The 15,633-nt window shown below is 38.2% G+C and overlaps 1 protein-coding gene across 1 annotated transcript in view; it reads left to right on the forward strand.

Moving 5' to 3' along the window:
* The window catches only part of CEP76 (centrosomal protein 76kDa), a 16,592-nt gene that overhangs the window by 264 nt on the left and 695 nt on the right, over nt 1–15,633 (forward strand). Inside the window, 10 exon segments of the mRNA XM_010297590.1 lie at nt 1,292–1,447; nt 1,785–1,866; nt 2,208–2,432; nt 4,168–4,353; nt 6,204–6,301; nt 6,956–7,084; nt 9,942–10,133; nt 12,053–12,219; nt 13,978–14,311; nt 15,499–15,633. Coding sequence (XP_010295892.1) covers nt 1,292–1,447; nt 1,785–1,866; nt 2,208–2,432; nt 4,168–4,353; nt 6,204–6,301; nt 6,956–7,084; nt 9,942–10,133; nt 12,053–12,219; nt 13,978–14,311; nt 15,499–15,633 — 1,704 coding nt within the window.

The raw sequence follows: 15,633 nt of genomic DNA on the forward strand, positions 1-15,633 counted from the left end.
GCTTCCTGTGCCGGCGGTGCGGAGGCCCGGCCCTTGGTGACAGCAGTGCCTGCTGAGGGGGTGGCAAGGCAGGCAGCGTGTTCGCCCCATCGCCCTGCTTTGTTTTTCCGACTTGAGCCGCTTCAAGATGGTTTCTGGGCGCCGTTTTGTCTTGCTGGTGCTTGCCCCTCCTTCCCGGAGGGCCAGCGGCGGTTCGCGCTCTCCCCTAATCGCTGCCTCGGCCTGCGGCCTTTTCCTCGCCGTCTCCTAGCGCTTCCAGTCCTCGCCCTCATCTCCTCTTTCCAGGGTTAGAGAGGGATTGGAGCTGAGGCTGTCGCCCTCCTGCCCCCTTCCCCGATGTTGCTGTTCATGGCGGCGGGGAGGCAGCAGCGTTGTCGGCCGAGGCGCTGGTGGGCTTAGAGCGGCGGGGTCAGCACCCTCAGACTGAGGCTTTTTTGTTTTGTTTTGTTTTCTCGTTGCTTTTTGAACGAGGTTCTTGGTCTGGGTCTTGAACTGATGGGAAAATAAATATGAATGTTTTAAGTCATGTATCGCTAAGTATTTCACGTCCCCGGTAGCTGTGGCTTTAACATCCTTCCTGTGTGAGAAACGGCTTTCCGAGCGGCGGGGTCAGCACCCTCAGACTGAGGCTTTTTTGTTTTGTTTTGTTTTCTCGTTGCTTTTTGAACGAGGTTCTTGGTCTGGGTCTTGAACTGATGGGAAAATAAATATGAATGTTTTAAGTCATGTATCGCTAAGTATTTCACGTCCCCGGTAGCTGTGGCTTTAACATCCTTCCTGTGTGAGAAACGGCTTTCCAAATCCATGCAGTTTCACAGCTGAGATGGACAGAAATTCTCTGACTTCCTTTGAGCACAGGGGAAGCTTGCAGTGGAGATTTACTACTTTTGTGCCTTACCTACGAGTATATAAAGGTGTACTTTTTCCCTTAAAAAATAAGAAACTATTATTCTAAGTTTGAACTTTGAGTGAGAGAAGAAACTAAAACAGTGACCATTTTATAATTGATGGATTTTGATGACATTTTTGTAGGCAGAGAAGTTCAAGGCTGGGGATGCTGTCAAGAGCAGTGAAAATGCTCAGGTTTGGTGTTGTCATAATTTTTTTAACTGGTACAGCTGCTTTGGTGAGACGGTGACTCATTTGATTAGTTCTGAAAGGATTAATGTTTTGGTGTGGTTATTTCTGCATTCCTAGGAGAATACCTTTAGTCTTATAGAGCAACAGTTTTGTCATAGGTGCTACCATATAAAGAGCTTGTATTTGTAGCATATAGTGAATTTTCTTTTAGATGGACGTCCATGGCAGGATAAGAGAAGTTCTTGCTGAGACTATACGTGAAGAGTTAGCACCTGAACATCATCAGTTATCCACAGAAGATCTGATAAAAGCCTTAAGACAACGAGGAATCATTGATGATGTTATGAAGGAACTTAAATTTGTAACTGTAAGTAGCTTTTGAAGAGTGAAAATGTTTTTGCTTATTCATCTTACTGACTTGGTATTTTGACAAAGTGAAAACTTGCTACTTCTAAAGGTTTGTAATGGCTTTACTGATTTGTGACATAATAGGAGCAGAACAGCTTAGTGCATATGCTAAAATTGGTTTAATGGTAATACTACATTGAAAGTATTGAGTTTTGATACATCTCAAGTATTAGAAGGGAGCATACCTGAGGAATAGCATTCAGTTGAAGTGGAGAATTCTTTTAATTTTTAGAAGACTGTGGTAAGAGCACTGTTTCATCCCTTGACGCCTTAAAAAGTCTTAATTTTAATTCCAGGATGTGAATGAAAAGGAGATGACATCAGCTCCAAAACCATCAACACATTTTGTTGACAGAGAACCACCAGTTTTGAAAAAAAGTATGTTGCTTGTTTATTTTAATAACTAGATCATAGTTTTGAGAGAAATTTGAAATCTGTGATTTTTTAACTCTGAGTTAGTAATCCAATATGAACTGGCATAAAGGTGGATGTTTTTCTTGCTTATCTATGGGAAGTAAATCACATAAAATGTGACTTTTTTTTTTAATTTCATTTATTTTACATTAAGATAACTTCCATACATTTTAAAATTACTTTCTCCTAAGCACTTGTTTCAGAAAAAGTTTCTTTTTTTCTAGTCTCCTGTTAGTTAACTGATACTGAACATGCTTCCTAAGATCTGTTTGTAGTCTCTTCATTTTTATTGCTACACTTTACAGCTAACATTGACCCAACACGGAGGTATCTTTACCTTCAGGTTTTGGGTGGAAAAGCTTTTCTGGAACATCTTCAGGAACCGGAGCCTCTGCCTGGCCAAATCTGTTCTACCTTCACTTTGTGTTTACATTTTCGAAATCAGCGCTTCCGTTCTAAACCTGTCCCCTGTGCCTGTGAGCCAGATTTTCATGATGGTTTTTTACTTGAAGTACACAAGGATAGCCTAGGTAAGGAATATTGTGGAATATTAGGAATATATATATTATATAATATATATGTATTATATAAGATATAAGGAATATCATAAAGCTGATCCTATTGGGTTTTTTTCTGACTTCAGAGTTATTGTGAAATGTGTTTGATATTATTTTGTGGTTTTCTTTCCTATTTTTTATCATGTTTTCCTAAGGAAACTGATTACTGAATTGGGTTATGCCACTTGTAGATCTTTCTCTACTCTTGCCTCGTGTTTTTCTTCTTTTCCGCTCTAGAACAACTTTTGAATTTGACCAACTTTTATCCATAATTGACAGAGAGATGATAGTCTCAGAGATGGTGAGAGATGCTAAGGTGGCTGATTTTCATGAACTTTATACTGACAAGTGAAGAAGGGAAATGTAAATTTGTCATCATATGGAAGGAAAAACTTCAGTGTGAGTGCAGTTTGCCTACCAGTTGGCAAACACCTGCAGAAGTGTTAGTCATCCACAACCTGCATTACCATTCTTCTGTTGGTAGCCAGGGAACATAGTAGGAGCCAAGTATGTTATGAAGAGACTTCTGAATATTGTCTGAATCTGTAGAAATCCAGGGTAGCTTATGGAATATCAGGGAACAGAGAGAAAGTCAGAGTTACTGCAGTTGCACGTGAGGCAGGGAGTGAATATATAATAAATTCAAAGAAAACCAGATTTTGTTAATTCTGCTGCTCATGGAGGGGTTTATATCATAGGGTCAAGCTTAACTACAGAGAAAATTGTTTCCTAAATACTGGTGTATAGTAAGTTGATCTGTGTCCTGGTTTCAACTGGGATAATTTTCTTCATAGTAGCTAGTATGAGACTATGTTTTGGATTTGGGATGAGAAAATGTCGATAATATACTGATGTTTTGGGTTGTTGCTAAGCAGTCAATGACTGTCCAGCTTTTCATGCTGGCCAGCCAGAGAGAAGGCTGGGGCTGCACGGGAAGCTGAGAGGAGGCACAGCCAGGACAGCTGACCCAGGCTGGCCAAAGAGATATTCCATACCATATGACGTCATGCTCTGTATATAAAGCGGGGATGAAGAAGAAGGAGGGGGTGGAAGGACGTTTGGAATGATGGCATTTGTCTTCCCAAGAAACCATTAGTGCATGATGGAGCTTCCCTGGAGATGGCTGAGCACCTGCCTGCCCATGGGAAGTGGTGAATGAATTCCTTGTTTTGCTCTGCCTGTGTGTACAGCTTTTGCTTTCCCTATTAAACTGTCTTTATCTCAAACCATGAGTTTCCTCACTTTTACTCTTTTGATTCTCTCCCCTGTCCCACTGTAGGGGAGTGAGTGAGTGAGTGAGTGGTTGTGTGGTGCTTAGTTGCTGGCTGGGGTTAAACCACGACAATCTGACACATTCCAGTTTATTGAAGGAATATTTTTTCAATTGCTTTGATTTAATGGTGCTTTAATATTCTTTATTTTCTTAAATGCTAATTCCATTTTAATTTTTGTGCAGTTGAATCAGTTACTTTGGAGTAGTCCACTATAGGAATCTTTTTATCTCCTCTGTAAAGTAACTGTAATCTTTCTGTAGCTCCCTCCTAAACCGGGTTTAATTTTACGACGGGATCATTGCTTACACTTCTGGACATGACATTTTTCTTAAACTGCAATGTATGCAATGAAAATGCGTACTTTTTTTTTTTATTTTGAGGAGGACTTGAGATGATAATATTTTGTCTGTCTTATCTTGGTTTAATAATGGCAGGTGATGGAAGTAAAATGGTGGATGCAACCGCTATGTTATCTATATGTGATCCAGTGCATATGGTTCTGATCAAAACAGATACATTTGGTGAGACAACACTAGTAGCATCCTATTTCTTGGAGTGGCGATCTGTCTTGGCTGCAGAGAATGGTATAACAAATGTTGCTGTTGAACTCCTGGGTGTAGGTAAGGGTAAATAATAAGGCTGTAATGATGATTAAAACTTAAGATACTGGGTACTGAGGTTGCTTATAAGCTTAAAGCAGTATTTATGATGTAGTTTAATTTTAGTTCAACTCATAAATTACTTTAAGGTATCCTTAGAAAATGTGTAGGAGACTAATGGTTAGGTTTTTCTGTTACCAAAATAGTGAAAATGTGTATTCCAGATCCTGTGTAATAATGGCCCCCATGTCTGGGAACTGCCACTATTGATAAGTTACCAAAACCAACCAACCAAACAACCAAAAATCAACCAATTCATCTCCAGGAATGTATCAGACTGGTGCACTGAAAAGTAAAATCTCGCTTGTGTCCCTTTCATAGCAAACTAGCAATTACTACAGAAAGTGATTTCTGTGCTTCCATTTATTCCAGTAGCTAGAAGCTTGTGTTCTGACCTAAGAGTTAAACAGCTTTGTTTAGGTGCTTAGCAGTTAGTATACATGTGTATTTTCACGTATCACTTGTCCCCAGTCCCCTTTTTAGGAGTTCCAACCTAAGTTTTTATGGTTTGATGGATAAAGACTAGATCTAGGAATCGACCTATCATGACTTCCTACACTAGCTATCCCAGAGTTTGGTCAAGAGGTAGCTATTGAGTCATTTGAGTATTCTTTATCACAGTTTCTTTACCTGTTAGGTAAGTGAGCAGTTCTTGATGGTTTCAAAAGAGATTAAATTATATGTTCAAAATATTTTGAACATTGGATATACTACATAAATTATTGCTGATTGTTTTCAGTATTGCCCTCTTTTGCCAGGGGGATGTGTGTGTGGTGATTTGGTGCAGAGTTTTATCCAGGAAATACAATCTAGTAAGCTTATTTGCTAATATGTTTGTTAGCTTCGTTTCCTTAAAATGAATGACAGTATTTTCCTTGAAAATGCTGACACGGGCAAAACTTAAGTAAGCAATATGGGTTTGGATAGTCTTTCAAATGGAAAGCTTTTTATTTACAATGACTTGGAAATGTATGACAAATAAGTTGAGTTTAATAGTCAAATGGGTGATGGGATGAGTTAAATCTAATTATCATTAGCTTTTTTCCAAGTAATAAAGTATCAATCCAGTAAATTCAGTACTTTTTCTCCTCTTCTGAAGCCTTGTCATTATACAAAATGCATCAAGAACATCAAAGCATGCTGCCATCTCAGACAAATACTATGTGAGGTTTCTGTTGCTTGTATTGCTTATAATCCCACCTCTCTACTATTTTGTAATGATTCTTGTTCTTTACGTAATTCTAAATTTTCAGCATTATGCAACAACATTAGGTTTGTGGGGTTTTGTGGTTCATTTGTTTGTTGTTTTGCTTTTTAATAAGTTTATTAATCTGTTTGTATGGCACTGTGCGTCCTTCATAATAAACTGGATCTTGGGGAAGATGAACTTCATTTATTTCCAACTATTTAAATTTGAGCTACCGGTGTAATTGGTAGGAGTAGGCACTTTCACAATGCGTGACTCCTACTCTTAGATGCCTATTCTAGATGTTTCTAGAATGCCATTTATCTCATATGTCCTGGTACTGGCTGCAAAGTGGGCCTTGGATCTAGAGATGTAGATCTCTGAGATCTAGATATCTCCTTTTTTGTCCCGATTATGCTATCTTACAGCCTCATTTGAGTTTGAAATTTAAATAAAGATGCTTATTTTGCATATATTTAAAGAGTTTAATTATTTTTTTAGCTAATAGATCTAACATAGTAAAATATAGCAAACATATTTATTTTAATTATTTGCTCTTGCCTGGCTGAAATGTCCTAAGTAAATTGAATTTCAGAGAACTGATCAAAATTTATTTTGGTTCAAGGTACAGAATCAAAGGTTTCTGTTGGTGTTTTAAACATCAGACTGGAAATGTATCCACAGCTTAATAAGACGCTGTCTCCAGAAATAACTAATACTCAAGTAAGTAATTTCTGGGAGGGCTGACTTACTCATAATTTTATTGAGGGGGCAGAAGCTCAGTATAGAATTACTTGTAAATGTGGGTTTTTGAATGTTCGGTACTTCTTCCCCCCTCCTCCCCCTGCCCCTTAAATTTAAATATAATTACCTTTTTTAAAACTACTTTGTTCATACTGAACATCACTTTATTTAGAATATTGCTTGTATCAAAACTTTAATAAGAAAAATAACAAAAATGCAATATACCTAAGTTTCTTCAGGTACTGTATATTTTCTTGCTCTCTTTCCCATTTGAAACAATTTTAAGCCAGGAGATGTTCTGCCTGGAAAGCCAGTAAATGTTGGCCTGAAGGTGCAACTTCTGCACATCAAAAGCTGAGCAATCCTTCTGTACAGAAATGCATTGCTTAAGAGGAACAGTACTTCAGTCAAGCTTGAAATATAAGCCTACAAACAAGAAATGTAACTTGAGGTTTTTGTTCATTGGATTTTCATTGAAAAAAAACCCAAAAGCATTTGTGTGGCCCACCTAATGATTTAACCTTTATTTTACATATGCCATGATTTCCTGTTAATGTACTTACTGATTATGGGGGTTTTTTCCCCTTTTGACATTAATATGTATGTGATTAGTTACATTTTTCTTACCTGCAGTTTGCTTTGGAACGTCAGAAAACAGCAGAAAAAGAACGGTTATTTCTTGTATATGCTAAACAATGGTGGAGAGAATACCTACAGATTAGGCCTACACATAATGTAAGACTAGTAAAGATTTTTGCACAGGTTTGTAAATTTTACAAATCTTTTCTTTAAGTTATCTTTTTATTTTTAGATATATTTTTAAGTTCATATGTATATAGAATAGATGTATATGTATAGATTTATGACCTGGCTACATTCAGGTCAGGGCTACATGATGTATCATGCAAAAATGAGATTTGTAAGGATTGAACTTGTATTGGTGTATTGAAGCTTTATAGCACAATGCAGAAAGAAGGGTTGCTGCAACCACTTCTGATACACAAGGTGATAAAAAAAGCCTGTTTAGTCCTTTCCTTGAATATTCACTCAGAAATGGCAAAGACTTAAGTGATCTGTGCAAACTATTTCAAACACGTTTTATACCAGATAAAGCTTATAAAAAATGGACTTTTAGGACAACTCCAAACAATATTTGAGCCCTGGGTGGTCTGTAAAGCAACCTGTCTGGCTAATGTCATAGCTAGCTACAGACATCATTATTGTAGGCTAATAAATTACTATGCATCAGTTGCTCCTTGGTACCTGTCCCTCAGTAAAAGGAATGGTATGATTCTTTGCGTTTTTAGTGCCATGAATTTATCTTGCATGGGAGCAATTTTCCTAGCACATATAATAAGCAGTAACTTCTTATCTCAAATAACTTCCTGAAGTGATCCCTGCCTACTCTTCAGTAAAGTAACAGCTTCCATTCTGGCTGTACCGTGAGTGTTCAGTAGTGATGTGAACTTCCCAGTAAGGGTGTGGTGACCCTAGCGAGCAGCTGAGCCCCCTCCTGGTCGTGCTCTCACTCCACCCCGGGGGGATGCAGGAGAGAATGGGAAGGGAAAAAGTGAGGAAAAGCTTGTGGGTCAAGCTGAAGACAGTTTAATAAGTGAAGGAAAGAAAGGAAGGGGCGGGGAGGAAGTGATGCAAAGACATTCACTTGCCAACTCCCACCAGCAGGCTGATACCCAGCAAGTCTCCAAGCAGGGGCTAATTGAGGAAGAAGTCTGTTCTCCGCACCCACCAGTTTTTGAACAAGATGCTATATGGCATGGAATATCCCTTTGGTCAGTTCAGGTCAGCTGTCTTGGCTGTGTCCCCTCCCAGCCTCTTGTCCACCTCAAACTTACTCTGTGTTGGGGCAGAACGAGAAGCAGAGAAGGCCTTGACGCTGTGCAGGCACTGCTCAGCAATAGCCAAAACACCGGTGTGTTCTCAACACCATTTTAGTCACAAATCTAAACCAAAACACCATAGAGGCTGCTATAAAGAAAATTAACTCTGTCCCAGCCAGACCCAATACAAAGGCTTAAGGTTTTCAGGATAGGCTTTACAGAGAAACAAAATATATAGTTAAATAGGGAATCCTAGAACTGGGAGTTTGGTTGGGGACATGAAGGAAAAATGGGACTTGTTCTATTTTGAGAATAAAGCAATGTCTGTATTAATGGTATTCCACTTTCTGCATCTACAAAGCTACAGTAGGGTTGGGAGGAAGGCTGGAGGGAAGGGTTTGTGGATAGGATTAGAGAACTAAGTTCTTTGTTACAGAACAGCATAGAAACTGGCAGCCCTCAGAACACTATAGGAACTGGCCCCCTGCTACTAGTACTTACAGAGATCTTATCTTGATTCTACTCTTTGCCGTAGCAAATGTTAGTAAAACTACTCTTAATGGCCTTTCTCATTTCTAGGAACAGGAGTGAGATTATCAGAATTGTTTGATAATTTAATTACCAGCCAGTTTTGTAGGTGTAATGCAGAAGCATACATTACATACATAAAACTATATGAAACAAATAACGAATCTTCCTTGTGATTTTGTGGTGGTGGTGATGTTGTTTGTGAAATAATTGTTGTAGCTGTGAAATAATTTCCAGCAGGATTCCAGTCAGCTTCAAATACACGGTGCTTTTCTTACACCAACTTGCTGTAAAAGCATGACAAAACCTTAATGGTGGCAATATGTGACTACAGTAAAAAATATGAGGCTGTGGTTTCCTGAAGCTGTAGACATTTAAAAGGCTATGATCCCTTTTAAAATATACAAACATAAAAGTACCAGTTTAGCCCAGTGAGGAGAAGAAGAGTTTATACTCCTTGAAATAGTTATAAAAGTTAGTAATCATAGTATTTCCCTGCAGCACATAATAAATCAAACCTTTTTCCAGTCATCTTACTTTGTCATTTTTCCAAGAAATTAGAAAATCTTAGTATTACTGCTGTCTTAATTTTTATATATCTAGCGACATCATTGTGAGTAAATTTTACTGATTTTTGGTGTTAGGACGAAAGGTAAAGAGTATTCAAATTCAGAAGAAAATAGAATTTGCTTCTTTTAAACTCCAAAACTCAGCTTTTAAACTCCAAAAATCAGCTGCTGAGTGCTTAAAGCTTTGGGAGGTGGTGCTTTGGGGGTTTGCTGTGAGTTTTGGTAGGTGTATGGTTTTGGGGTTTTTTTTGGTTGTTTGATTTGGGGATTTTTTTTGGTTGGATGTGGGGTGTTTTTAGTGACTGGTGGAGTTTTTGTTTGTTTGGCCTGTTTTTGATTGTTTGATGATAACACAGAAATTGGCAGTGGATGGAACATGAACAAGTTCCTCACCCATTTAAGGAAATTAAGTTCAACGTGTAATGCTTCAGGTGTTTGAACTTTTATCCGAGAATGTCCTACTGGTGACAGAGCCAGCAGAAAAATGTAACTGTAAAGTCCTTCTAAACGAGTTGCCTTAATTGTCCTGTGTCTTAATTCTTGAAGGACTTTTGTGTATTAATATTTTTCAGTGATATTTATTTCAGGGAGAATAAATCCCATAGCAAAAAAGACAGATTAAGTTAAGCTGAATCTTTTGTAACATTTGCGTGTCTGGCAAATAACCGTATTTTATATGTTCAGGATGAAAATGGAGTAAACCGTCCAGTATGTTCATATATCAGACCTCTTCGAGCAGGCCGGTTATTAGACACTCCTAGACAAGCAGCGCGATTTGTCAGTGTCCTGGGTTATGAAAGAGCTCCTGTCATCGGAGGTGGTAGTGGCAAACAAGAACAGTGGTGCACCCTTCTTGCTTTTTTATCTAGAAACAAGGTATGTGAAAATGATTTTTGTGTGACACAATGGAGTTGGCATCATATTCTAACTGAAGTCAGTAATTTAAAACAGGCTGCAAATACATGGATTGAATAAAAGTTGGAGAATAATGTTACAATAACTTAAGATCTTTTTAAAGAGAAACATGTTAAATAGTAGACAAGAAGGCTTTGGAGCAGACTTTCTTTACTGCTATTGTTGGGGTCCATTTGTCAATACATCTGTTTGATAATGAGTTTGCTTTTCTTCATTTGCTTTTCTAAGATCCCATGTAATTATTCAATGAATCTCTGCTAGTGTGCAGGCCAGTAATTTAAATTGTGGACTAATCAAGGAAGACTTGGAAAAGTCTCTTGAAAAACTGATTTTTTTTAGATGGGCTAAAATATATACTCACAGTCTTTGTGTTCATTTTTTTGCAAGATAGGGATTTTCACCGAAAAGTTTCAGCCTAGTTCTTCGTGATCTGACACTTGTCATGTGACTATAATAAATGAAACAAATTGTAACTCATGCTGGATTATAGCTCTTCTCTTGTATGAATAAAAGTAACAGTGATCCTTTTTAATACCTCTTTGGAGGGGTTGATGTTTTCATTGCCACTGAGATACTTTTGCATTCAAAAACAATCTCACTAATGTGTTTATATTAAAAAGATCTGTTCTCCTGACGGTAGGAGCTGTATCCCAATTTTTAGACCTGTCTCAAAGACCACACAGAACAGACATTAGCTCTGAATATCGCATCATGCATAAGTACCATATAAAGGCACCACTGGCTACCCACTGGCTTTCAGATGGAGGTGGTGATCGTGACTTTGAGTTTTTGAGGACTGTTGTGTTCAGAGACACAGAGAAAGGGTTTCCTCCAGGACAGAAGTGGAAAACTCTGAAAATAGCTGAATTTAGCTCCTGAGACACGAGCCGGGCTGTTACTAAATTTTGGTTTTCTTGTGGAAAGTGGTGTGGCATTATGAAATGAACATAGGTTCACAGAAACTTGTTTAAAACTCCTTTTCTGGGTACTTATACATTATGGTAGGGGAAGATTGTGTTATCTGTGTAATGAACAGATACATCCAAGAACACTGAATTTTACAGTTTCAATATTCTGAATAGTATTTGACTAAAGAGCTCTACTGTCCTACTTCCGAGTGCTGTGCTTTGTATTATGAAGGCTTCATTGCATGCAGAAATTTTTTCTCACTTTACAGCCAACATTTGTAAAGAACTTAACATAAAAAAAATACTACACATCATATTTATAAGTTGATTTCTGTGAATTACCAATGGTAGCAATAAATTTATGAAGGAAACTTTTTTTTTCCTAATTGAAGGGAAATGCAGCTACACATGACTTTCAGTTGTTACACAGTTAGATCTGTGTGGGTGTTTGTTTTACCTTTTTAAATTTCTGAACTTTGACAACACGTTCAAGACAGTAAAATTACAACAGAATTATATTTTATTAACTGATTAAATTTCCTAACTGTGTGAAAATACACTGTAATTTATAAATTACCTCAGGTATTTGCCTTATGTACATTTTGGCTGTTAATTAGAATGCTAGTTTTGTCTTTACAGGTCAGTAGATTCTGGTTTTGGTTTATTTGAAGGTATCTTTATAATCATAAGAAATGATTTTGCAGTTTCCAGTAATGATACGGTATATTTGAATAAAAAATATAAATAGCCTATCATTAGAACGTACTACTATTTTAAAATGATTTTTTCTGTTACAGAAGAATAAAACTTATAAGAAGTCAGGATTTTAAAGTTTAAACTTGATATGTGCTTTAGGTAAGCAGGAGGGAAGCATGCCTTGTTAAATCATGATTAGAGAAATACCACTATTTTCTATTTAAGATTTTATCCATGCCTGATACTCAAACCAGCTTACTAATATTTACTGCCTAGGGTGACTGTGAAGATCATGCTAACCTTCTGTGCAGTCTTCTTCTTGGGTTTGGATTAGAAGCCTTTGTGTGTGTTGGAACAAAAGCAAAAGGAGTCCCCCATGCTTGGGTAATGACTTGTGGAACTGATGGAACAATTACTTTTTGGGAGAGCTTGACAGGACACAGGTAGGTGAAAGGAATATAAGAAAACTGAGCAATGTATATTGAGGTTTGCATGGGCTATTTTTGTTGTTGCTTTTTTGATGTTTTGTCTTTACACCCTGTCATGTAACTCATGTAAAGAGAGACAAGCCTTTGAATCTTTTCTGTGTACTGCTCTTGTTTGGAAAATAACTGTTTCAGTGTAAGGTGAAATATTTCAACAGTTTGTAATACAGTTTTCAGTGGCTTTAATACAGTATAGCAACTGGTTTTGTGTCCTATGGCAGATGATTGCTATTGATGAAATGTAAAGAAGGAGATGAAATCTGACATGATCGTTTAGGAACTGTCATGGTTTAACCCCAGCTGGCAACTAAGCACCACCCAGCCACTTGCTTACTCTCCCCATGGCAGGACAAGTAAAAGTGAGAAAACTCATGGGTTGAGATAAAGACAGCTTGATAGGGAAAGCAAAAGCCGTGCACGCAAGCAAAGCAAAACAAGGAGTTCATTGACCACTTCCCATCAGCAGGCAGGTGTTCAGCCGTCTCCAGGAAAGCAGAGCTCCATCACGCAGAAGTTACTTGCGAAGACAAACGTCATAACTCTGAATTTCCCCCGTTCCTCCTTCTTCCCCCAGCTTTATATGCTGAGCATGACATCATATGGTATGAGATATCGCTTTGGTCAGTTGGGGTCAGCTGTCCTGTCTGTGTCCCCTCCCAGCTTCTTGTGCACCCCCAGCCTACTCACTGGTGGAGCCGTGTGAGAAGCAGCAAAGGCCTTGACTCTGTGTAAGCACTGCTCAGGAATAACGAAAACATCCCCGCGTTATCAACACTGTTTTCAGCACAATTCCAAAACACAGGCCCATGCCAGCTACTATGAAGAAAATTAACTCTATCCCAGCCAAAATCAGCACCAGAACCCATAATTTCATCCTTATTTCAGCTGTGAAATCAGTGTTAACTGTTACTTTTTTCCCCTGCAGAAATCTCTGCAAGTTCTCTGAGATCTCTCTCACTTGAGTCATTCTAGAAGGGCACATGTAGCTGTTCTGTATTGCAGAGCTTCTGGAACCTGTTTGTTAGAAATTCTTTCCCTTCTTATTCTGCATGTCCTATTGCTTAAGTGTGTAGAATGGTACTTAATCCCAAGTTTTATATAAAAATAAAAAAAGTGCTCCAAATGTCAATGAAAAGAGCTTCCTCTTTACTGATGGTATTCAGCACTGTGATCCATCCCATTATACTTCCTGGTGCTATTTGAAGCATTACTTTTGGAAACATAATTTTTGTATTCTGTAGGTTCAAGTTGCATTGGTAGAAGCACAGTAGGACTATGTATTTGAATATAAGACTTCTGGCTTTGTGAGGAGTGCTGATTAATACCCAGTGTTGAAAATAAGCAATTCTGTTTTGCCACTGTGTGTATCCTGTGATTAGTGTTTGAAGATGTATTTCTCCAAATGTGGGGAAACTGTATGGATACATTGTTACAGTTGCAAATGTAGTTGCTGTTGAATATGTGCTTGATTAATCAGCTTATTTTTCTAGATTTAAAGAAAAAAGTGGTGTATTATTTCATTGAATGTTATGCCTCCAAAACGTGTATAGTTAGTTTTCTGTAAATAAATGAATGCCATTTGGGGGAAAAAAATAATGTTAACAAACTTGGCTTATATTTTTAAAAGGAGAAATGGCTTATGTTTGTCCCACCTAAACATTTTTACGTTGCCTTGAAATAAGGTGTGTTAATAAGAAATTGAATGTTTTTCATTAGGTACATCCACAGACCTGTCAACCCTGATGACCCTCCACTAGTTGAACAACCCAAGCCACTGTATCCTTATCGCACGATAGGTTGTATCTTCAACCATCAGAAGTTCTTGGGAAATTGTCAGCCCTCTGATGCTGTGGAGGTCTGTGTGTTTGACCTGCATGATGAATCTAAATGGAAATCCATGAGTGGAGAAGCAATAAAATCTGTATGTTCCCCTGGAACAACATCTTCAGTTCCCCCTTTTCCTCCTCTGTGTGCTTCCACTATCGATGCTGCGATAACAAGCAATGAGATAGAATTGCAGCTGAGAATACTGGTCTCTGAATACAGAAAGGTAATACCATGTAAAGGTTATTATCGATCTTTTGTGGTAATAAAGGTGCACGTTTTTACTGTGTGCTGGCTTTGGATAGCCATTTGTTAGTTCACATCTATGCAATGTGTTTTCTATCAGCTTTTGCTGTGGTATATGAAAAGTGAAAGAACAGGAAAAATTGTGTGGAAGGACTGTACTGAGCTAGTTTAGATGTCATACTTCTTATTTGCAGTGGTGATTCTGTAGCCTCATCTATGGGCTTGGGCCACCCCCATTGCCCTTGCCTCTCAGTCTAGGTCTGTGATCTTCAGCTTGCTGGCAGCTGCAGGTGCCTATGAGTGGTCTGTAAAAGCTAGGAAGATCAAATCTGGTTGTCAGTGGGCTTTGCCTATCCATCACAAATGGTTTTGGTCCCTAGATAAAAGCAGGCTTTCAGCTTTCATGATCTTACACTGACTGCTTTACAAAATCAGAAGGTATTTCTAGAAGTTTGTTTTCTCCTATCAGGATTTTCACAAGATGTCATGTGCCAGAAATGATTCCTCCTGTGCTGGATATGAAGGAGACGATATTTTTAAATCCCTTTTAGCATACATCTGGTTTTAATGGGTTTTTTTGGTCAGTTTTGGTTTTATCTCCCCACACAATGCTCAACCTTTGGGGTGGCAAGTAATTCTCAGAGTATGAATCTCATGCAATGTTGAATACATACGTGATAGATTTTTTTCTACGTCTTTGCACTTGTGGGATGGCAGGAGGAAGGTGCATGTACATGTGTATGTGTTTCGGGGAGCTGTTGTGCAGTGTTTTTTCAGAAGTGGATTTCCATGGGAGATGTTAGAAAAACGTGAGGTGAATCTTAGCTGATCTTTCTGGTATGTTTGCTGTGTATTTATGCACTGTGTTCTTACACTTCATGCAGAGATACTGTAGCTAAAACATCTAGTTTCATCTCTGCTAGTCTTGTTTTAGTGTAGTAGTCTTAACTTCATTTCTTGGTAAATATTTGATACTTTGTTGGTGTTTGATTCTTCTGCTTGGTGTGTGAATCAATATACAAATCTTACTGCTTCGCGGATTCACTTCCATTAACTGCAAATTAAAGACATGTCATGGATTTATTTGAATCTATACAGTGTACAAGCTTATTAATATCTTAATGTTCACTCTGTACGGTTGTCATCATTCTGTGACTTGCCTCACAGGATCTTGGCCTTTCTACTGTTTGGGATGACCATCTATCCTATCTGTTGTCACCAGCATTAGCAGCCTATGAGCTTGAACGCACAACAAGCATTTCTGCAGGAAATGAAGAGTTTCAAGATGCTGTTAGAAGAGCG

This window comes from Phaethon lepturus, unplaced genomic scaffold, assembly GCF_000687285.1.
Source record: "Phaethon lepturus isolate BGI_N335 unplaced genomic scaffold, ASM68728v1 scaffold3692, whole genome shotgun sequence".
Classification (NCBI taxonomy): Eukaryota; Metazoa; Chordata; class Aves; order Phaethontiformes; family Phaethontidae; genus Phaethon; species Phaethon lepturus.